The sequence below is a fragment of the Theropithecus gelada genome, chromosome 2, assembly GCF_003255815.1.
Source record: "Theropithecus gelada isolate Dixy chromosome 2, Tgel_1.0, whole genome shotgun sequence".
NCBI classification, from domain to species: Eukaryota; Metazoa; Chordata; class Mammalia; order Primates; family Cercopithecidae; genus Theropithecus; species Theropithecus gelada.
The window spans coordinates 153,960,518-153,984,983 of record NC_037669.1 but is presented as its reverse complement, the minus strand read 5'-3'; the positions used below and the strand labels follow the sequence as shown (position 1 = coordinate 153,984,983).

General features: G+C 44.1%; 2 protein-coding genes across 10 annotated transcripts in view; one reads left to right on the top strand and one right to left on the bottom strand.

The window, feature by feature from the left end:
• The window catches only part of ARMC8 (armadillo repeat containing 8), a 112,398-nt gene extending 102,283 nt beyond the window's left edge, over positions 1 to 10,115 (top strand). For all 5 annotated transcript variants that reach the window (XM_025375937.1, XM_025375935.1, XM_025375936.1 and 2 more), the window contains 3 exons: positions 464 to 536; positions 1,956 to 2,049; positions 7,616 to 10,115. In XM_025375937.1, the coding sequence (XP_025231722.1) occupies positions 464 to 536; positions 1,956 to 2,049; positions 7,616 to 7,649 (201 nt within the window). In that variant the 3' untranslated portion in view covers positions 7,650 to 10,115. The remainder of the gene's footprint in view (positions 1 to 463; positions 537 to 1,955; positions 2,050 to 7,615) is intronic.
• Positions 10,116 to 12,725: 2,610 nt separating this feature from the next.
• Positions 12,726 to 24,466, bottom strand: part of NME9 (NME/NM23 family member 9) — a 30,345-nt gene continuing 18,604 nt past the window's right edge. For 4 of the 5 annotated variants that reach the window (XM_025376633.1, XM_025376634.1, XM_025376632.1 and 1 more), the window contains 5 exons: positions 18,129 to 18,211; positions 17,733 to 17,825; positions 16,605 to 16,759; positions 15,240 to 15,376; positions 12,726 to 13,427 (listed from right to left, as the gene is read on the bottom strand). In XM_025376633.1, the coding sequence (XP_025232418.1) occupies positions 13,363 to 13,427; positions 15,240 to 15,376; positions 16,605 to 16,759; positions 17,733 to 17,825; positions 18,129 to 18,211 (533 nt within the window). In that variant the 3' untranslated portion in view covers positions 12,726 to 13,362. The remainder of the gene's footprint in view (positions 13,428 to 15,239; positions 15,377 to 16,604; positions 16,760 to 17,732; positions 17,826 to 18,128; positions 18,212 to 24,466) is intronic. The other variant, XM_025376629.1, reaches the window with a different exon arrangement.

Below are 24,466 nucleotides of genomic sequence, written 5' to 3'. Positions count from 1 at the left end.
TGGCCCCTTGAGTTATTTGAATATGAGGCCTCTGCTTCAGACTTTTTTTTTTTTTTTTTTTTTTTTTTTTTTTTGAGCCAGAGTCTCACTCTGTCACCCAGGCTGGAGTACAGTGGTGCAATCTCGGCTCACTGCAACCTCCGCCTCCCGGGTTCAAGCGATTCTCCTGCCTCAGCCTCCTGAGTAGCTGAGATTACAGGTGCCCGCCACTACACCCAGCAAATTTTTGTATTTTTAGTAGAGACAGGGTTTCACCATGTTAGTCATCCTGGTCTTGAACACCTGACCCTGTGATCTGCCCGCCTTGGCCTCCCAAAGTGCTGGGATTACAGGTGTGAGCCACTGCGCCCAGCCCTGCTTCAGACTTTTAGGTTATAGGAATTGCCTATGATAGGTCCCCAAAAAAAAGATCTAAAATGAGATTACCACCATTTTGATTTTTTTTCTTTTTCTGTATTAATAGGGCCATTCACATGTTAAACTGCAGCTTGCAGCCATGTTTTGTATATCAAACCTCATATGGAATGAAGAGGAAGGTAAGAGATTGGTGAGATTTGCTTTGAAAAAAATTATGGGAAGAGTGTCTTGCACAGTGAAGCTAGCAGGTGCCCCTGAGATCCTGGGCAGAGGCTCTGTTCTTGGACCATCTGGCCCAAGCACCCTCCAGAGTCACCCTGGTATGAGAATCAGTGGAATTAGCACAAGTCAGCCAGACAGTCAACACTGAGTGCCCCATTTGAGCCAACTCTATACCAGATTCAAGGAGGGAGAGTGAGAAGTAAGTGGCAGTCCCTGCCATGAGAAAGCTAATGAGGAGAATGTGAGATGCACTTGAAGAAGGTGAGAGGAGAGAGTGGGTGGGAGGATGAGCCTTTCGTTGTGAGCAGAGGAAGCACATATGACGACTACAGGCAGATAAACATGATGGAGAAGAAAGTGCATTGGTGAAAAATCAGAAGTGCAGTGTGACCAGTGAAGCAGCTAGTCTGTAAGGAGGCCTGTATAGATCAGAGGTTCTTTACTGTGACTGCATATTAGAATCACCTGGGAGTTTTTACACCAGGCCAATTAAATCAGAATCTCTGGGATGGGCTCCAGGCATAAGTGTTTCTTAAAGCTCCCCAGATGATTCCAATATATAGCCAAGGTAGCAAATATAGGAGAGCAGTGGGTCTCAAGGCTGGGTTGGCTGCATTAGAATCACCTGGGGAACTTTTTTAAGTGCAGATTTCTGGACCTCATCCCTAGAAATTCTGATTCACTGTGTCTAGAGAGAGCCAGTGCATGAGTGGTCACTGTGGGCTCTTCAGTGGGGAAGACTCCAGGGGATTACTCAGCTGCGCCCAAAACAAAGTGCAAGAAGGGAAACTGGATTCCGCCTACAGACCTAGATACCAAGTACCACCTGTGTACTGGGGAGACAAGCCACCCTCAAGGAGATGTTAGTCTAGTTGGAAAGTATAACAAAGTGATAGGAAATTGGAAGTGCCAGTTGTGCTGAGAGGCAACAAAAAGTGCTGGGAGGACAGAGGAGGGTAGAAGACAATAGAAAGGGGAAGGTAAGACCTGTTTGGAGTAGTAAGAGCCTGGCCTGATCTGGCCAGGGCCATGGGTATGTCCTGAAAGAAGTGATGAAGCTGGGAGTGAGTGGCAGAGGGTCTTGTACCAGGCTGAAGGATCTAACCTTGACCCTGTAGTCCACGGAGAAGTCAGTCCAGCTGCAGAACCCAGGATAGACTGCAGGCAGGATGGTCAGGAGGCAGAGAGACGAGTTAGAAGGCTGTCAGAGAGTCCAAGCATGAGCGGGTCCAACTACACTGGGAGAGGGTAGAGGACAAGGGGTACAGGAGGAGTAGGGAGTGAAGGACACTGGTAAGGCTCTAGATTGTTAATTGTACATCAAAGAGAGCGTTTTCCTGGGTCATGTTCCCAATAACCTGGCTTTAATCATTTAGGTTCACAAGAACGCCAGGATAAATTACGAGACATGGGCATCGTAGATATTCTACACAAACTGAGTCAGTCACCAGATTCAAACCTTTGTGACAAGTGAGTATGAATGCAGAAAGGCCTTGCCTTGGGCTATGTTGGATTCTTTCATGAAAGGGTTTGAATTGCTTGGTAGTTAACATGGCCACACTTTTTGAATCTTTTAGATTCTTAGATTTTCTTTATAATTTTCTGTGAGCCACTGTACGACATTTGAGTGAGCTGTAAACTAATGATTACCAAATTATTAAAGACTCTCACTGTGAATTAACATGAGTCTGGGCTATCTTCGTGGATAGGATCCAGAGACCATTTGCATACATTCCCCTGATCATTAGAATAGAAATGCATGTGGCCTTTTGGAAAGCAGAAAACCAGTAATGCAAACATTCTTTAGCTCAAAACCTCACTGAACACCCATTTTGTGCCAGGCTGGCCCGGCTGCTAGGGATACAAAAGCAAGCACTAAGGAATCACTGTCCTCAAAGAGCTCATCATTTCCTGGTAGAGTCAAGAGTTATAATCAGATACGCAGCTAACCTCAAAGTAGCCATAAATGCTCTTCCTAGCTGTGTGTTCTCCCTTGTAACAGCCTTCAGTTTCCATTTTGCCTTTGTATAATAACAAATCAGGGAACATCAATACTTTGAGTCTGTAGACTCTTGGGCGTGGCTTAGAAGCCCTTCAGCCCTTAATGGTCTGGCTCTGCCTTTCTCATCTTCCCCGCACCCACCATACACACCCCATACTGCAGCCATACCTGCCTGCTTACAGTAGCATACCTTCATGCATTTATACATTCTGTTCCATCTGCTTTGCTATCCCAGTCTCCTCTCCTTTGAGTCCCCATTCATTCATCAGATAGCTCTTTTTAATACCTGCCTTCTGTCAGGCATTGTTTTAGGCATTGGAGATATATTGGTGAATAAAATTGATGAAGTCTTTGTCCTCATGTAATTTACATTCTAGTATAGAAGATAGATGATAAGCAAATGAATACATAACACAGTATCAGGTGATGAGAGGGGTACCATGGAGAAAAATAAAGGCAAGGTGAAGGAATGGAGAGTCAAGAAAATTTATTTTCATGTAGGTTAGCCAGTAAAGATCTCTCTGAGGATGACATGATCAGAGACCTGAATGAAATAAGGAAGATTTCATCTGGGCAAATGCTTAGAGGAAGAGTATTACAGGCAGGGGTGATAGTGGGTTCAAAGGCCCTGAAGCAGGAGTGAACTTGGTATGTTCAAGAAACAGCAAAAGAACAGAGGGCTGACGAAAAATAGTGAGGGGGAAAATGCTAATAGGTGGAAGAAGCCAGATCATGAAGAGCCTTGTAGGTAGGGTAAGGACTTTGGCTTTTATTCAGAGTTTAATAGGAAATCATTGGAGACTATTAAGGAGAGGAGACATTATCTGATTGAATTAATTTCTTTTCTTTTTTTTTTTTGGAGATGGAGTTTCGTTCTTGTTGCCCAGGCTGGAGTGCAATGGCGTGATCTTGGCTCACCACAGCCTCTACTTCCTAAGTTCAAACGATTCTCCTGCCTCAGCCTCCAAGGTAGCTGGGATTACAGGCGCCTGCCACCACACCCAGCTAATTTTTTTGTATTTTTAGTAGAGACAGGGTTTTACCATATTGGCCAGGCTGGTCTCGAACTCCTGACCTCATGTTATCCACCCACCTCATCCTCCACCTACCTCGTCCTCCCATAGTGCTGGGATTACAGGCGTGAGCCACCACGCCTGGCCCTGATTTGAATTTTTAAAAGATCACTCTGGTGATTGTACAGAGAACCGTCTGTAGGAGGGCAAGAATGGAGGTGCAGAGACCAGTTAAAGGCCATTGTAATAATGTCGGTAAGGGATGAGGGTATTAGTGTTGGAAGTATTGAGAAGTGGTTGGATTCAGGATTTAATCTGAAGATGAGCACCAACGGGACTTACTCGCAGATTCAGTATAGGATGTTAAAGAGAGGAAAGGAAGATGTCTAGGGTTTTAGCCTGAGCAACTGGACAGAGGGTGTTGCCATATACCAAGATGGTGAGGAATACAGAAGTGTGTTGCGGTAGGGAGCATCAGGAGTTCTTGTTTGGGTATGCCAGCGTTAGGATGCCTATTAGATATCCAAGGGACTTGAAAGAGCAGGGCTGGGGGTGTAAATCTGAATGGTATTTAAAGCCATGGAGCTGGATGGAGTCACCTAGATTAAGTAAAAAAGAGAGAAAGGAGGGCTAAGGACCAAGATCTAGAGCCCCCCTCCGCCTACCCCCCAGCATTTAGGCAGTGATAAGAAAGATGCAACAAAGGAGCAGAAGGAACAGCTAGTGAGGCAGGCAGAGACTTAGGCACATAAGGTGTCCTGAAAGCAAAGGAAAAAAGATGCCTGGGCAGTGGCCATTTATCCTTCAAAACTCATATCAGGTTGCCATGTCCTCCAAAAAGCCTTGCTTGACCTATTCTCTACCCTCCCCTCCAGGCTTTGCCAGGGATGCCTTTTGTGCTCCCATAGCATCTGTAGAACACGTCACACTGTGTCTTGGCTATCAGCTTGTCTGTCTTCTCCACTGAAGGGGAGAGAAACTTAACTAACTCCTCTGAAGTAAATGGCTCTCCCAGACTGTGAAGCACACAGGACAGGCTGGTCCTCTGCTTCCCCGAAGCTTAACATCCTGTAGGCTAAAGAATAACTAGGCTAGGAGCAGTGGCTCACGCCTGTAATCCCAGCACTTTGGGAGGCTGAGGCAAGTGGATTTTGAGGTCAAGAGCTTGAGACCAGCCTGGCCAACATAGTGAAACCCCATCTCTACTAAAATACAAAAATGAGTCGGGCATGATGGCATGCGCCTGTAATCCCAGCTACTTGGGAGGCTGAGGCAGGAGGATCACTTGAACCCAGGAGGCGGAGGTTGTGGTGAGCCAAGATCGCGCCACTGCACTCCAACCTGGGCAACAGAGCGCGACTGTCTCAAAAAAAAAAAAAAAAAAGGAAGAAGAAGTAAATACCTGCAGCCCAAGGCTGCTGGTCAGATGAGTGTAACATCAAAGTCAAGTCCAGCCACATGCTGAAGGCTGGATTTGAGCTTGTACTTTGAGGACTGGAACCTCCACCTCCACAGCTGCTGGCATAAACGATGGGCTCTGTCAGCCCATCTCTTCTGCCTGAGAGCCAGGTTGTTCACTGGGGTTTTTATCTCATATTTATTCAGAAGTAAAAACAGATTTTACTTAAAATTATCTCAGAGATAACCTAGGATGTAAGACAGGCCTTACCAGCATCAAGTGGGATAGGTTTAGCCTGCTTGCTTAGACCACTCTGGTGCTGTTTTCACATAAATTTTTAGTTCTTTTTAAACTTTTTTTTTTTTTTTTTCTGAGACGGAGTCTCGCTCTGTCGCCTGGGCTGGAGTGCAGTGGCCAGATCTCAGCTCACTGCAAGCTCCGCCTCCCGAGTTTACGCCATTCTCCTGCCTCAGCCTCCCGAGTAGCTGGGACTACAGGCGCACGCCACCTCGCCGGGCTAGTTTTTTGTATTTTTTAGTAGAGATGGGGTTTCACTGTGTTTGCCAGGATGGTCTCGATCTCCTGACCTCGTGATCCGCCCGTCTCGGCCTCCCAAAGTGCTGGGATTACAGGCTTGAGCCACCGCGCCTGGCCAGTTCTTTTTAAACTTAAACCCTCATTAAAAGAATCAAGGTCTGAGCTACCCAACCTGAGTCCATCTAAGAAAGGGTGATCTTGCCTCCAAAACCATTCTTCTAAAAAGACTCCTTAGATAACGATAGTAGAAAGACAATAAAGGTACAGTGTCTGAGACCCAGAATAATCAAACCTAGCCAACCTCTGAATAAGATCCATAAGGAGTTTGAATTGGCAGATTTAAAGAGCAATACGGAATTTTGATCAAGACCCTTATGTGGTATTCACATCGTAGTACAGTAAAGTCTATCACCTGAAGAATACATCTCTCAGGTTCCTTTTGTCATTAAGGCTTTGATCCTTTGACTTTCAGATGCTTACAGATGAGAAGCTATTGCTAACCAGCCCTCTCCACCCAGGCTCAGAGGGCTTCAGGGTTGCAGGGTCCCAGAGCTCCCACCTCCATCAGAACTGCTCTTCTCAGCCTCTTTAAGTATTTGGGGAGTCAGGTGGATGGTTTGTGGCATCATTCATAAACTTGTTTCTGAAAATGTCCTTGTAGAACCCAACTTGCTCATAACTTGGAGATAATCTTACTAGAGTTTTCTGTTCTGATGAATTGGACTATTCACAGTATCATATTTAGAGTCTTACATAATTGCAAGAATATACCTTAGTATACCACTTAAAAAACTGTTATGTCCATTACTGCAGAAACTGCACTTGAATCCAGCTTATTGTATGCATAGTCTACTTGGTATTAGTTTGATTAGCTATTGTACCTGAACATTGTAGACTTTCTTTCCATAGCTTAGGAGACCATTGCTGAAACCTGACGTCCTAATTCCCACAGTTTAAGCCTCTTTAGAAACTGTGCTAAGTTTGTGATAGGAATAGTAAAGGAGGCCTCCTTGGGCCCACCTCAAAGGAGGCCACTTTTACAAGGATCAGGATAGATTAAGTCACTGTTCACATTCTTTTTTTTTCTTCGGTTTGTTTTTGGGGTTTTTTTGTTTTGTTTTGTTTTGTTGTTTTTTGGGATGAAGTTTCGCTCTTGTCACACAGGCTGGAGTGCAATGGCACGATCTCAGCTCACTGCAACCTCTGCCTTCCAGGTTCAGGCCATTCTCCTGGCTCAGCCTCCGAAGCAGTTGGGATTACAGGTGCCCGCTACCACACTCGGCTAATTTTTGTATTTTTAGTCGAAATAGGGTTTCTCTATGTTGGCAGGCTGGTCTTGAACTCCTGACCTCAGGTGATCTGCCCGCCTCGGCCTCCCAAAGTGCTAGGATTATAGGCGTGAGCCACAGCACTGGCCTACATTCTATCTTTTCCTTTTTACCTGGCCCATTTCCTTCTTCCCCCATCACCGTAACAACGCACATCTCACATTGATCAGTTATGGAGTCATCAGGTGTGATGAGAAGAACAAGATGAAATTGTAGCCTTCTTCCACAGTTTTGAGGCATGTAAAGCATAAGACAGCCTCATCCCATGGGCTCTTGGCCCCTTCCATGCACCTTCTAATCACCTCAACACCATTTCGTTGGTCAGTTTTCTTATTTGCTTCCCAGAACCCTAAGTGTCCTCCTCTAGTGTTGTGCTTCACTACGTAAAACCTACATGGCAGTAAGAAAAAGTGAAGAATTTGAGACCTATCACAACTATATGCCAGTGACAAAAGAAAACATTATAGAATGTCAGCACATACCAGGGACTGTGGAATGTCACTGAGCTGCAGCAGGTTTAAGTGCAGGAACAGCCCTCTGAGAGAACCACATAAATAAGAATATAGCCAGAGTAGATTTCAGGTATCTGCCCACTGCAGATCTCTGCCCCTTAAGGTAGGTGCCCACCTGGGCTCACCCCAATTCCCTCTGGAGATTTACTTTTTTAGACTTCCCCAACTATCATCATTGAACCATAGGGTTTTTTACCCCAATTACAATTCTGAGATGATGGCTAACAGGAATTTTGTGATTTCAGGGCAAAGATGGCACTGCAGCAGTACCTGGCATGATGGGAGTGCCCCTGGGCACCTGCGAGCATCCCACCTCCTTGTTTAAGGAAGTACAGGAACCAGCCTCATTTGATTCCTTCTATTTGCACAAGTCACCTTGGACTGCAGGGAGCTGTTTTGCAAAAGCAGTTTAGTAGGCTTAGATCTCAAATTCATCTTGAGAACATTTTTTTGAGGTAGTAATTTCCTCAGAAGACTCTTGTGTTTTGTTTTGTTTTTTTTTTTTTCTGAGCTACCCGGACTCTTTATTAGAACAATCAGTCATTTTCCTTTGGACCTACAATTTTTTGCCTATGCTGCAGCCACTTTGTGAGTGAGAATGAATATGTCTGTGTAAACACACAGGCACGCGTGTGTATGTGCACGTACATGGGCCAGAATGAATGGATGTGTGTGTGTGAGGGATACCTCAGATTTTTCTTTTCTTATTTTGTGTGAAAATCTCTTTTCTACAGATTTTCCAGGGTTTAAGCATTGCTTGCTGTATAAAAAAACTTTACTGAATTATATACAGTTTGAATGAAATGTTATTTTAAAAACAAAACAATTGTTAAGTGTTCCATAAAGGTTATGTTGAATTTTGGTCAGATGAATATTTGTAAGTAAAAAATATATGCATTTCTGAACCTCAACTTACATAGATTTTCTTTATATAAAAAAAAAAAGAAAAAGTTGGCTATAGTTGGCCTGATTAACAGGCACTATACATGGTGCTGTGCAAAAATAGTAAGCTAGCATCTTACTGCCGTCAATATTAGCAGGTACAGAGCCTTTTTTCATCCTAATTTAATAAGTTCTCAGGCTTCCAAGTCAGACAGACAGGGAGGAGTAAAGTGAGGCGACAGATTCACCATAGGCTTTTTGAAGCATCGAAGGGAAATATAACTACTGATAGTGAAGGCCCAGCCATGACCCAGATGGGGCTTACCCTTGACAGGAACTAGGGACCGAGAGCCTCCCAATTGCCCTAACTCCTGTCATTGGTATTAGCAATATCTGGCCGGATTTAGAACCAGTCATGGAAACTTGTGCTCAAACTAAAAGTAGGTCATCACTTCCCAGAAACAGAACACCTTGTGCTTCCTGAAACAGCATATATCACTGTGAAACTAAAGAATGTTCTACAGACAAACCTGTAGAAGGAAACAAAGAACAGGATAATTTAGAAAGCTTTCTCTTAGCTGTATTCAGCAAATATCATATTAGTTGCTCAGGATTGCTCGTTGGTATGCTTTTGTAAAATGAGATTGAAATTTAATAAAAGATGCAACTAAAATCTTTTCCTGCATGAAGCGAAAAGCACTCAAGTTGAGAGAGGGGCAATGGAATCTCCCCAGGATGACTGAAGATGACTTCTTTTTACAGCAAGTACCATTAGCCTTTCTGCACCCAACTTCTGGGTCAGCAGCAAGGTGAACTCAACAGACGTTGCTCTTGACTGTTTGAAGGTAGAAGCAGCCTGCCCTTTCTCTTTGTTAAAAGAAGGTCAAAGGCGTCACAACCAGGATGCAAGGTCTGTGGTCCAGAAGCTTGCGGTGAGTGTGTGCCACTGATGGAGCCCCAAGCCCACCCACCAGCCACTCCTGATGGGGTTGCTCACACTGCAGCTGCCCTATCACCACCCTGCACTTTCCTTGGAAGATTTAAATGTTTGATTGCAAATGAATGTTTTAAAAATGTATTTAATGCAATTTTTCCTGCTCTCAACATGACCACCCAAGATTCAAGTTACTATTTTTTCAGAACATCACTGATTTTAAAATCTGTCCCAACAGGACTTGGTTTTGTGCAGATATCAGAGTGCTAATGTGAGAAACCCGGTTAAAAGAAAACTTAGTTTATTGGGAAGAAACCTTAGGCCCACTCGTTTCTAGTACTGTGAAAATATCCTTGGTTGGCATTTTTAATGCAAAACATTATAGTATTGGTATTAAATAGTACCAGGTAAATATAAAGAAACCAATAATGAATTGCTGAGACAATCTTGAACCCAAATAGCATTAGAGAGCTGAAGGCCCAATGAAATAACACTTTCACACTTAAACTCTGTGGATACATCTTGCCTGTGGGTATAAACAGATGGTCAAATTAAAAATGCTTTACTATAATTAACTTTTCTGAATTGAATGAAGGGAAATGTATTTATTGAAACAAAGCTGTTTGCTGCTTTATGCAGGTGCAGTGTTCAGTCAGCAAGGAAGTGGGAAGAGTGGACATGGTCTTGTGTCTACACCCAAGTTCTTAACTAAGCTTCTCGCTCTAATACTGCATTCTGTTTCTCCTTTTGTGCCCTCATTGTAATCCAAAATTTATGAACTAGAAAAGAATGTCCAATTTAATAAGTTGCATTTTTTTTTCCTTAAGCACTTTATTCAGAACAATACATGTTCTTCTGGTAGTGTTTGGATAATATGATTTTAACACATGCTAATAAAAGCCAAGAAAAATCGTGGCAACTTCTAAAAAGGAGTCTGTTTTCCAAATGTCTAGAACATTAGGAAACATCAGAAGATAATGTGTACACACTTTTGGAACCTGTGATTCTTGGTAAATGAAGGGCTGGGAAGTGCTTTGCATTTCAGAGTGGGACCCAGTGCCTTAGGGTAACTGTGGCTCCTAGAGGCATCTGCAGCAGTCTGGGGACCCCACTCTTTTTGGCCTCCTTCTGAAGGCCAGCAGACCTTCACAGGTGGGCACTCCCAGCCACAAGGTATCCCATCCCCAATGTCATGTCCATCCCCTCCGTCCTCTTCTTAGGTATGCCCCATCTCCACTGCCACCAGCTGCTCAGTGTGCAAGAGCTTGCTATCCCTCTGCAAGGACACACAGTTGCTCTTCGTCTACCACGCACTGCCACCTTTCCCGTCTCTGAATTGTAGGCACACCTTCTATCTCAAGGCCTCACTGGAAACAAAGCCAAGGACACCTGTACCAGAGTGTGGTGGGCGGATGATGAGGTGGGCAAGAGGGAATAATCATGGTGGGAACCTCTGGGAGGACCCAAGGTAAGGCCAAGAGAGTAGGAGCAGGTCCAAGCAGGCCCCTGTTTCCCATAACTGCCACAGGGAAAACTTGGAAGTGAAGCCTAAGAAAAGAGGAAGGGGACCTCCCACCCCAGATCTTGCTGGAGGGCTGACAGAAAGGTTCCAATTTCTTGCCACCTGGGATAGGGACTGGTGCTGTCCCCATCCTGCCCCTTCCCTGTTTACTGGCCAGAGAGGCACATGTTTATTTCCAGCATGAGAGAAGGTCTAGGATCTGGCTTTAGGGAAGGCTGAGGGAACCCCCCAAGGTCCACTGAGTGGACTACTAAGCCACCTTTCCTCCTCCTATCTCTGCAGCCCCTGGCTCCTGGCTTTGGCAAGCACTCTGCCCTCAGGCTGAGTGGAGGTCCAGAGCCAGTCCTGGAATAAAACCACCCTCCTTGACAGAGCCGAGTCTGCCCTCCTTCCTGTCAGGCACTCACACCCAGGAGCCAACGGGTCTTAAAACCAAAAGCGGCACCCATCCTTTACTTCCTTGTTTGCTTCTGTTGTGGGAAACCAGGCCTAGGGTCTCTGCCAATGAGTTCCATCCTCTGGGAGTGGGCTGATATTTGAGCCACTCTCGGGAACCCCCTTACACCCCATTCCCCTGTTCCTTATGCCATGAAACTTGTGGACTCTTAGAGATACCCTGCAATGCTGAACCCACAGCATCCCTGAGTCACCAGTAATGGGAGGAAGAGGCATGTCACCATTCCTAACACTCCGGCCCCATCACCTAGTGCCCCACTTGCTTTCCCACTGCCCTGCCCAACTACTTCATCCATCACTGACACAAGAACACTCTCCCCCTACAGGCTCAGTTCCCCAATCTCATTTTCCCCTCTCTCCCCCGCTTTGGGAGGCCCTGGTGGCTCCATCTCTCATCTCAGCAGTGTTGGAAGATCCTTGGCTTCCCAGATTCTGGGGAGATCAGATGGCTGTCAGCTGGGTGCACCCCCTCGAAGTAGCTCATTCAGAGCCACACGCATCTGTGGTATGGAAGCCCAGGCATAGGGCTGCTCCAAGTCGTTTGCCACTTCTGAAGTGGGCACAGACCATATGGGCCCCGCTCTTGAGCCCACTCCCAAAGGGAAGAGCACAGCCCCATGGTGGGCTGGGAGTCTGGGGATCTGGAATAGTGCATCCAGCTTCCTGACAGATCTTGTCAGTAAGGGCTTTGTCATACACATTGAGATCCTGTACAGGTTCCGATGAGCACTGTGGACATGTGTGTTTCCATCCAGGGGTGACACAAGGTCCTGGCAAACACAGTGGCCTTAAACAGTAGGGCCTATTGAAGGTCACCGGCCTTGGTTCCCAACTCTGGGGACTGACTTATCCATGTATCCCCAGAGCCAGCTCAGGGCCTAGCACAGACTGTCTTGTGCTAGGCTGACGAAGTGTGATGCACCCACGAAGACGTCCTCTGGGAGCTAACTGCCCATTTAAAGAACTTCAAGTCATGGACAAAACCAGCAAGGAGGAAGACGCTGGCATTTGCTTCCTAGTATAGAAGAACATGGCCTCCTCAGGAAAAAGTATGCCTGCACTTGGCAAATTTACAAATAAAGTGGTTAGAGGGGGTGGCATTGTGTGCCAGTAATTTCCAAGTGGTCACAATAGCTACTTTTTACTGAAATCCTGTGTCCCTCAAGGGGAGAACTGCAGAGGGATGGCTAAGCCAGGCAATTCAGTGAGAGCTGAAGGCAACCTGGCCCCACTAGGAGCTCTCAGCTTTTAAATTTAGGTGTCACCCAGAATCAGACACCAGAGAAATGGGGGAGGGATGCGTCAAGAAAATTAGATGAACCCTGTTTCCAAATTTGACGTCTAAGCATTGCTTTATGAACATGCCTTGGTAATGGAGAACTGCAGATGGGAAAATCTGGCAGCATTAAATGACTGTTGGTGTGACTTGGGCAGGCAGCATGAGGAAGCATTTGGAGCCTATTTATATCTGCCTCGGCATCAGGGTGCCTGAAAGTGTCATAGCCAATCTTGCACTGTTTTCAAGCTCATGGTTACCAAATTAAGTTCTAAAATTGTTTAATTCATAAGGTAGATTTATTGTTGGGGAAACACCATCTCATATAACCCAGTATCCTCTGAGATGACACTATATCTCACAACAGGATGTAATAACTGATGTTCAATTATTTTGTAAAATCCCAAAGATAGAAAAAAAAAAAAATGTGTTCTACATACTGTTTAATAAGGCAGAAAAGTATATACTATTATCTTTCTTTACTTTTTTTTTTTTTTTTTTTATTAAGACGGAGTCTCACTCTGTCACCCAGGCTGGAGTGCAGTGGCATGATCTCGGCTCACTGCAACCTTCACCTCCCCGGTTCAAGCGATCTCATGCCTAAGCCACCCAAGTAGCTGGGATTACAGGCGCACGCCACCACGCCCGGCTAATTTTTTGTATTTTTAGTAGGGACAGGGTTTCACCATGTAGGGCAGGCTGGTCTCGAACTCCTGACCTTAAGTGATCCACCTGCCTCGGCCTCCCAAAGTGCTGGAATTACAGGCATGAGCCACTGCGCCCAGCCGTATTATTTCCATTGTCTACAAAAGACAGCTAAACGAAAAAGTATTGGTACTCAAAAGAGTAAGTTCCGATTCTGGAGGTCCGTTTTGTGCAGTAGACCCCTGGTCACGTGCTCCGGAAGAGCAGCACAGCCATCTCAATCCACATCCTCGGGAAAGCAAAGCGCCTCAGTGGGCCCCTCTGTTGCTTCAGCCTCACCGCCTGTGGGATGACAGATGTTCGGTAGGACTCCTGAAACAGCCCTGTCCCAGACCTTCTGTCCCACCCACCATCCACAAAGAAATGGGAAGTTAAAGGTCAGAGCAGGAGAGCCAGCAAAGAAGTCCTGATATGTGTTAGGGACCAGGAATTAAACAGAATGGATAACATTGAGCATTTAATTCATGTCATATGCCAGACCAAGAGCTTTACATCCTGTCTTTCATCTTCACAACAGCTCTATGATGAAGATTTTTATTATGAAGTTAGTTGTGGTTATGACGAGTCTATCATTATCTCCATTTAACAGATGAGGAAACTGAGGCCCAGAAAAGGTAAGTAACCTTTCAGAGGCTCTTCAGCTGGGGAATAGTGGAGCCAGAATTCAAACCCGGGATTGTCTGTCACCTTGACTCCTGCGTTTTTTTAGCAGGAATAGTGCTAAGTACAATGGAGGCATATGCAGCTCCCCAAAGCTGAGAAAGTGTGACACATCGGAATAAATGGGCAGAACAGCACCCCAGCCAGGCTGCTTCAGTGTCCAAAGGAGGCTGTGCACTTATTCCCAGGGTGTGGTCTGCAGGTAACCCCTTTTCTCATCACCTGAGGCCAAAACGTCAGTCTCATGATCTTCCAGCACTCCCAACAGCCCAGTGAGAACTTCCCAGCCACCTGCCCCAGACTTGGCTCTGAGTTACAGCTATTTGCTTCCAATCACCACCCCCTATTCCCAAAAGCTTGAAGGTGCCCCACAACCCTGGACACATAAGGAAATGCATCATGGACTCTCTGAGGGCAGGTCCCAGAGGAAAGCTGGCCTGGAGTGTGTCAGTGGGTCTCTGATCCACACAGAGCCACACTTCCCAAGATTTCCTGACTCCCCAACCTCTGGCATGCTCTGCTTGTTCCTCAGCTGGCAGTGGGAATAATTCTGCTTCACAGGGCAGTGGCAAGTCCACCCATTTTGACTTGGCTGCATTTCAGATCTTGAGACCATGAGCATATCAAACATTTAGGCAAATATATTGATTAAAACCCAAACATTTAGACACACATGGGTTATTTCCATTTCAGATGGAATGTGGCCTTCTCCCAAGAATCCAACCCTCGCATCCTTTGGGTTTTCCCAAGGTAATCATCTCCCAGCCCCTTCCACTCATTTCATGCTCAAACCGGAGACATGTAATGCAGCAGTTTCACTGGTTGTAGGGTAGACTTAGTCACATGGGCTCCGGGCCCCTTGGGGCTCTCACTCAGATTTGGAGGTGGCAATGCCACCTGGCATGCCTTTCCCAGAGGCTGTCTGAATGCTTCCCATGAAGGGAAGGTCCTAAACAATGGTCATGCATTGAAATGTGGGGCTGAGGGAGATGAGGTCACAGCAAGCTCCAGGTTGAAGCCCCTTCTGTATAGCTGCATTTCTCAGTGAGCCCTTAGGGGCTTAACGTGGAGTGTGTGGAGTATGTCTGGCCTCTGACTGGCTTTGAGGTAGGCTTCCAGAAAGTTAATGAAATTTTCCCAATGGTTTCCACAGGGAAATGCAAATAAAGTACTTTTTGCAACAAAAATATGACTCCAAAATAAGCAGCAAAAAATTTAATGAGGTATTAAAAAGCAACACTGTTACTCTATGAGGACACAAAACAGTTTAGTATTGATACTCAAGTTATATAATGACCTGTATTTTCAGAACAGGACTGTATTAGTTTGAAGACTTAGTTACCAAAAATTATCAATCCCCCACACACTCAAGCACATAGTCAAATTCCTTGTATCTATGATTTAATAAAGATCAAATCTGCCTTGATGACTTACCCTGAGGGGCTTCTGTATCTTTGTCTGAAAATTTCAAACTGGGGAAGAGCAATGCCAGTTCTCTGTCAGCATCTTCTCTGTCCCGGCTTCCGTGGACGGCATTAAAGGGCATTTCTGTGCCGTACTGAGCTCGGAGACTGGGAACATTGGCAAAATGTAAAAGAAACAATTGTTTCATTTGAAAAGAAATGTTTTGCTTTCTGGCAACATGATCACCGGCTACCAATCAGCACCCTGCATTCCTGTGAAATTGATTTCTCTGCAGGAAATACCAAGAACAGCAGCAATAATAATAGTAGCTGGCATTTATTTGGTCATAGCAGTGTGCTGGGCACATAGTTGTGTACTTTACTTACACGATCCCATTGCATTTTCGCCACAGCTCTATGAGACATACTGCTGTTACCCCCATTTTAAAGATGCCTGATTAATAGTGTAAGCACAGGAGCTGCCATTTTGTCGATATTACTGCCAAAGGCTAGCACCATACCAAGTGCTTGATAAAGTTTTGCATAGTTATCCTTGCAATAACTTCGTAAGATAATAATATTGCTATGATTTCCTGTGTGTCAAGCACTACTCTCGGTGAGGTATATACATGTATGTATACACACTCGTGATGGATGCTTATATCCCCATTTTACAGTTGAGAGAACTCAGGCTAAGAAGAGACTTGCAGTGACCTAGGATCTGAATCCCGAGCTGGCTTTCACTAGCCCAGCCTGCCTCATATATAAATGTTCCTGGTCCCCTACAGCTACAAAGTACAACTGCAGTTCCTTGGCCTCTCTAATTTCTTTCCTGTTGTCTGCGCCTGTCAGCTTCAAAGGCCAAGGTACAGTGGATTTGGATTGCTGGCGCCAGGCTAAATATTCCCATGTCCAAGGAGCAGGCCAAGGAAGCCCAGTGCAATGTGCAGAACAGGGTACTCAGACTCCTGAGGGCCTCAGGACACCCTGATGGGGAGTAGGTTTGGATGGCATTGAGACTACAGTGCAGATTCTCAGGCCCTGGCCCAGAGTCTCTGACAGGCTTGAATGGGACCCTAGAATCTGTATTTTCCTGGCAGTACCCTATGGAATCCCCTGGCTGCAAAGAGAAAACAGCGACTGAGGAATGAATCCAGAAGCAGCCTTCAGAAGAAGACAGAGCAGGGGAGGAGGCACCTCACAGGAGGCACTCAGTACAGGCTGGGCCAGAGGGGGAAGATGTCAGGGTCTCCCCAAATATATAAGAGAGAGGCTCCTGGCCATCAGAGAGTCCTCTGTGTTACCCACGATTCTAGGCTGAACACTTTGAGTGGGACTCAGCCTCCTGGAATGCAGGTTTTAAGATGGATGAAAGGACCACAGCTGGTGACGTCACCTTTCAGGCTGCTCCCTCCTGGCCACATTGGGGTCACAGGGGCCCATGACGGTTCGCCAGCTAGTGACCACGTCTTCGAAGCCCTCAGTCCTGGTAAGGATCAGGAGGTGGCTTGGTCCACTGCACATGTGATGTACCAGCTTCTCAAATGCCTCCTAGGCACAGGGAGGGAAAACAGTGACCCAGGGCAGGAGCTGCTAGGGCCTGCAGAGGATCAGCAAGCCCATCTCACCCACGGGATGAGAGGGAGTTAGTGGGCAGCCTTGCTACCAGCCAGCATGCCCGTGGCCACTCAGCCACTGCACTCTGTCTCTGCCTGGCCACCTCTGCCTGCTGTGGAGGGTGTCAGGCATGGGTGGTAGTGATGACCAGCCACACTCAGAGCACTCAGAATGACAAGAGTTTTAAGTTGACTCATTTGGGAATAAACATGAGATGATTATATAAGTTAGGCAGAGACATTTAAAAGACCATATCTATGGAAATCATATGATGCTGGATAACCAAGGGGTGAAATATAGTTGGTACTTTTTTTTTTTTCATGCAATGCCTCACAACCCTTCCTCCTCAAGTAACAGTACTCTGGTTTTCCTTCGGGGAACAGCCCTTATCCATTTCATTTGGTCCAAATTTGACTGGCAACCATGATGCCTATTCCCCAACACAGACACACACACACACCCCTGACATGAGAGGAAGGGCTATGGCCCAAGCTAAGCCAAGAAGACTCCCAAGCAGGTGGGTCATCAGCAGAAGCAAATGGAAGGTGCTTAGATCTGAGTTATCCAATGGCAGTGTCTAAAGTGATATGCTCGAGGCTTTGCTTCTGAGATCCCTCGCTTCCTTTTGTCTCCAAGCCCTTCTCATTAAACTCTCCCTTCAACTATGGGTTATCCTTCTAATAAATTCCTTAATTCATTTCTTAGAGTCAAAACTTTTTCTTTGCAACCAAAAAACTTTACCTGATACAGCCTATTGTCATTCTGAGAACAAATTCATGACCCACTTGCTGTTCCTATTTTGGCTCTTCATAATTTCTTCTGTCACAAACTAATATCAATCTATAAGCATAATGTTGGAGGAAGAGAAACGACAGCGTGTTGAACTTGTGGAAGTAGATGAGCTGACCTCTCCAGCTCTGTGTTGGTAGAAAAGTCGCATTTCTGCCTCTGTCATGGTTCTCTCTTCATTTGTTAGAATTTCAAACCCAGCTTCCTGAATCTGTAGAATATATATATAAATATTCTGAAAGGGTAAATCAAGCCCAAATTCACATTGATTAATTAATTTAGTTGCAAGGTAAAAAAATAAAGACAGGCAACATTAAAGGCTGTGGAGACACCGATCCCCACATTATCTGTCCCAATCAGATTTAACATTTTCATTTGCTTGAATGGAGTTTGAGCTACAATCTCTTAGAAGTCGTCTTTCTGCACTAAGATATCACTGCCCGGTGCCCCATCCCTGTTTATCCACAAGAGAGGACACAAGGACAGTGGTGCACGTAAGTGTTGTCTCTCTTACCTTCATGATAATCTCATCGGTCTTTCCGTGGGCCACTGCATCTGGTTTAATGATGGCCAAGGTACAGGTCCTCTCTGATGAAACTAAGCCAAAAATGGTACTGTCAGATGCTGATGTTTGAGGCTCTCGGGAGTCCATCCACAAAAAAACAATGCTACACAAGGCTCCATTGCACCAAGTGCTAGGCACAGGCTTGGGCTCTCAGGGTTCCCTCCCCTGGCCTTAGTTTTGCCCCTGCAAACCTGGACTCTGGTGGATGTACCAGTCTGACTCCAGACCTCAACCTCCATCTTGCTGCAAGGAACAGAGACTCAGAGACTGGCTCAATGAACCTGGCCAGGTGGCGGAGGAGGAACATGGGGGAAGGGATTGCTGAAAGACTGCTTGGGACCAGAAATCCAGAAACAACTGAATTGAGTTGGCCTGGGGAGTGGTAAGAAGAGGTATAGGAGAAAGTGAGAGGGGGCCTGGAGCATGGGCAACACAGACCTGGCTGCCCTCATCCCTTCCTGTCACCCTCTCATGATTCCCACCCAGCCTCTACCTGCTGTCTGCCACATGCTCTCCTTTCACTCTACTGGCTCCTGTGGCTCTGCTGCTTTTTCCCTTTCCTGCTGTGTAGCTAAAAATGGCTCCTCCAGGCCCTGAGTCTGCGTGATGTTCCGTGACTTCTCAGCTCCAGCACATACTACCAGATTGCAGTTTCAGTAGTCTCTGTCTCCATTCAAGTTCTCCTGAGAGAAGCCAGATTGCCCCACTCATTAGTCTGAGCCAAGGTACCAGCCCTAGCTCACTGGCCAGTCTGCTGATTGACTGCCCTTGAATGAGCATCCACCAGTCCAATTAGCTATGACAATGAAGGAGGTGCCACAAGATCAGAGTCCACTGCTGAGGCCCACAGGAGCTATAAGGAGGTCTGTGTCTAGTCCATGAGCCCACCTCCATTGTCCTCCTGCTTATATAAACTTGTCTTTGGTGAGTTATCTACACTCTCAACAGAATCATCATTCTCTATCACCTATTTTGTTTCTCAGCTTTTACATTGGTTGTGTTGAAATGAAACAAGACAATATCTACATTTAAAGAGGGCTTTCTACTCTGAAAAATCTCAAAAACATGTATTGCAAAAAGTATAAATCATTTCAAGCAACAAATCTATTATTTCTTTCTGAGATTACTATTTCTAATATATCATGAATATTTAGATTTTAAGATACTTTTACAATAAATTCCATTATAAATTGATTAATGAGATCACCTAAAAGTAGAGGAAGAAGAGAAGAGACCAAAGCAGGGGCCTGGGGCGTTCCAGGTTAAAAGGACAGCACAAGAAAAGAAGCCAATGAAGGAGAAACTGAGGAGAGGCCAGAGACATAGAAGGAAAACAAGAAAAGTCGTCACATCTTAGAAACCGGAAGAGAAGGTTTTGAGAAGGAAGACACTGTGAACATCATCTCATTCTGCAGAAAAATCCCATAAGATATGCACTGGAAACTACCTGTTGGTGCCACCAATGAGCACCATTTCAGGGAGTAGTGAGCGCAAAGGCCAGATTGCAATAGGTCGGGGCACGAATGGAAAGTGAAGGTGGCCTAGAGTGTGGACAAAGGAAGCTTGGCTGTGAATAAGAGGAAGACTAAGGGCAAGGGCAGTATCTTAGATGGTTTTCTAGGTGGGAGAGACTTGATTTGGGAGGAAATCATGGAGGAGGGAAGAAAGAGGAGATAATACAACAGGGGAGTAACAGAAGTCTCCTGCAGAATCACAATCACTGATTTTCTCTTCACCCTTGAAGTTTTCTTGCTGTCCTAAACTGTGCCTTCTCCCTTGTTAGAATCCAACTCAAACAATTCTTATTCTCCACACATGTAAAAACAGCCTTTCTATTTCAAGCAATAATTTAAAAAATCTTCCTCCTCTTATCAACACAGTTCCTGAGCCTAATTCTGGTTTTCCCTTGTGTCTCGGTTACCACCAAGAGACACCATCCCAGCAACAGCCTTCCTAACTCTTAGCTTTTCTTCATTCTGTCAGGCCAAGTTTTCTCATATGAAAGGTTCAGGAAGTACTGTGATACCCAGGAGTGTAAAGTCTGCAAGTTAATATTTGGGGAAGATAGGGAAGAGGTTGTAGGGCTCTGGGAAGGAAAGGTTTTCTAATGTTTAAGAAAGAGGTGAAAAAAGAGGCTTGAGCTTTTTTAAAAAGTTCAAATAAGGACTAAGGAAATACCAGCATCATTGCTTTCAATTATTGGTGTTGCTTCCCTCCATTTTATTACATGCAGCTTTTTTTGATGCCTGGTAATTGCCATGAAAGTCACACCTGTTATATTTGAACATAATCAAAGCGCTGTGTAATGGGCCCAAAATGCTGTTAAAGATCAGAAGAGAGATTTGACACAGTATGTTTGAAGTCCAGTGACTGGAGACAAAATATTTTATGGTTAAGCTTCCCAGAATCATTCCAATTTATCTAGCAACAGGCTTCTCAATAGAAACTATATAGGCCAGGAGGCAGTGGAATGACATTTCCAAAATACTGAAAGAAGAAAAAAAAAATGGTCATCCAAGAATACCATACCCAGCAAAGCTATCCCTCAAATATGAAGTCGGGCCAGGCGCGGTGGCCCAGCACTTTGGGAGGCTAAGGTGGGCAGATCATCTGATGTCAGGGGTTCAAGACCAGCTTGACCAACAGGGCAAAACCCTGTCTCTACTAAAAATACAAAAAAAAAAAAAAAAAAAATTAGCCAGGTGTGGCTAAAAGTGGCTCCTCCAGGCCTGGAGTCTGCATGATGTTCCGTGACTTCTCAGCTCCAGCACATACTACCAGATTGCAGTTTCAATAGTCTCTGTCTCCATTCAAGTTCTCCTGAGAGAAGCCAGATTGCCCCACTCATTAGTTTGAGCCAAGGTACCAGCCCTGTCTCTACTAAAAAAAAAAAAAAAAAAAAAAGCACGTCTGTAAACCCAGCTACTGGGGAGGCTGAGGCAGCAGGAGAATCACTTGAACCCAGGAGGCAGAGGTTGCAGTGAGCCAACATCATGCCACTGCACTCTAGCCTGGGTGACAGAGTGAAACTCCATCTCAAAAAAAAAAAAAAAAGAAAAGAAAAAAAGAAGGAGGAATGCCTAAGGAAATCTTTAATCTGAAACAAAAAAATACTAATATGCAAAAAGAAGACATTTGAGGTATAAAACCCACTGTTGACCAGGCACAGTGGCTCACACCTATAATCCCAGCATTTTGGGAGGCCAATGCAGGTGGATCACTCTAGGCTAGGAGTTCAAGACCAACCTGGCCAACATAGTGAAACCCCGTCTCTACTAAAAATACAAAAATTACTAGCTGGGCATGGTGGCACATGCCTGTAATCTCAGCTACCCAGGAGGCTGAGGCATGAGAATCACCTGAGCCCAGGAGGCGGAGGTGAGCTGAAATCGCACCATTGCACTCCAGCCTGGGTGACAGAGTCAGAGTGAGCCAAGATCATGCCACTGCACTCCAGCTTGGGTGACAGAGCTAGACTGTCTCAAAAAAAAAAAAAAAAAAAAAGAGCCAGGTGCCGTGACTCATGCCTGTAATCCCAGCACTTTGGGAGGCTGAGGCAGGTGGATCACCTGAGGTCAGGAGTTTGAGACCAGCCTGACCAACATGGAGAAACCCCGTCTCTACTAAAAATACAAAATTAGTCAGGCGTGGTGGTCCATGCCTGTAATCCCAGCTAACTGGGAGGCTGAGGCAGGAGAATCTCTTAAACCCGGGAGGCAGAGGTTGCAATGAGCCAAGACTGTGCTAGCTTGGGCGACAAGAGTGAAACTCCGTTTCAAAGAAAAAAAAAAAACAACCAAGACCCAACTATATGCTGCCTACAAGAAACCCACTTTACCTATAAAGACACATAGACGGAAAGTGAAGGCATGGAAAAAGATATTCATTGCAAGTGGAAATGAAAAGAGAGCAAGATAAACTATACTTAGATCAGAGAAGGTCATTATATAATGATAAAGGGGTCAATTCATCAAGAGTAACAATTATAAATATCTACCCAACACCAGAACATCCAAGTATATAAAACGAACATTAATAGATCTAAAGGGAAAGATAGACTGCAATACAGTAATACAATACTGCAATACATAGTGACTTCAACACCCTACTGTTAGTAATGGACAGATCATTCAGACAGAAGACAAACGTCATAGTCAAACTGCACACTAGACCAAACAGACCTAACTATATTTACAGAAGAGTTCACCCAAGTGCTACAGAAAAGACATTATTTTCATCAGCATGTGCAATATTCTCCAGAATAGAGCAAATTATAAGCCACAAAGCTAGTCACAACAAATTCAAAAAAGCAGAAATTGTATATATCTTTTCTGACCACAATAAAATAAAATTAGAAATCAATAACAAGAGGAACCTCAGAAACTACACAAACACATGAAAATTAAACAACATAATCATGAACATGAACAACAAATGCATCAGAGAAAAAATTATAAAGGACAATTTTTAATTTCTTGAAACAAATGAAAATGGAAATACACATCCAAAATCTATGGGATACAGTAAAAAGAGTAATACAGTAAAGGGGAAGGTTGTAGCAATAAATGCTTACATCAAAAAAATAGGAAGATTTCAAATAACCTAATGATGCACCCAAATGCACTAAAAAGGCAGTAACAAACCAAACCCCCAATTAGTACTAGGAAGCAAACAATAAAGATCAGAGCAGAAATAAATGAAATTGAGCCTAAAAAATACAGAAGGTCAATGAAGCAAAAAGTTGATTTTTTGATAAGATAAAATCAATGAACCTTTAGCTAGACTAAGAAAAAGAGATGACCCAAATAAATAAAATCTGAAAGAAAATGAGACATAACAACTGGAAACTACAGAAATATAGAGAATCATTAGACACTGTTATGAACAACTACACACCAACAAATCTGAAAACCTAGAAGAAATAGATAAATTCCTGGATACATGCAATCTACCAAGATTGAACCATGAAGAAATAGAAAACCTCAACAAACCAGTAACAACAAGATCACAACTGTAATAAAAAGTCTTCTGCCAAAGAAAATCTCAGGACCTGATGGCTTCAATTCTAAATTCTACCAAAAATTTAAAGAATAACTGATACCAATTCTACTCAAACTCTTCAAAAAAATTTGAAGAGGAGGGAAAACTTCCAAACTCATTCTGTGAGGCCAGAATTGCCCTGATAGCAAAACCAGACAAGGACACAACAAAATGAGAAAACTAGGCCAATATCCTTGATGGACATAAATGCAAAAGTCCTAAACAAAATACTAACAAACCAACTTCAACAACACATCAAAAAGATCATTCACTATGTGGGATTCATCCCAGGGATGTAAAAAGGGTTCATCATATGTAAAGCAATATATGTGGTTCATCAAATCATTAACAGAACCAAGAACAAAAACCGTATAATAATTCCAATAAATGCTGAAAAACCATTCAATAAAATTTGAATTCCCTTTATGATAAAAAACCTTCAAAACACTGGGAATAGAAGGAACATACCTCAAAACAATAAAATCCATGTATAACCCACAGCAAACATCATAGTGAATGGGGAAAATTTCAAAGCCTTCCCTCAAAGATCTCCAATAAGACAAGGATGGCTGCTTTTACCACGTTAATTCAAAGACCCCACCAAAAAACTGTTAGAACTGATAAATGAAATCAGTAAAGTTGCAGGATACAAAAGCAACATACAAAAACCAGTAGCATATGTATATACCAACAGCAGACAATCTGAAAAAGAAACCAAGAAAGCAATCCCATTTACAATAGCTACAAAGAATATAAAATATGTAGAATTCGATTTAACCAAAGATGTGAAAGCTCTCTACAAGGAAAACTATGATACACTGATGAAAGAAATTGAAGAGGACACATACACACAAATGGAAAGATATTCCATGCCATGCTGATGGATTGGAAGAATTAATATTGTTAAAATGTTAATAGTGCCCAAGGCAATTTACAGATTCAGTGCAATACCTATCGAAATACCAGTGACATTCTTCACAGAAATAGAAAATATAATCCTAATATGTATATGGAACCACAGAAGACCCCAAATAACCAAAACCATACTAAGCAAAAATAACAAACCTGGAGGAATCACACGACCTGACTTCAAATTATACTACAAAGCTATAGTGATCAAAACAGCAAAATACTAGCATAAAAACAGACATATAGAATAGCGAACCCAGATGTAAATCCACACATTTATAGCCAGCTCATTTTCTTTTTTTTTTTTTTTTTTTTTTTTTTTTTTTTTTTTAGGGGGG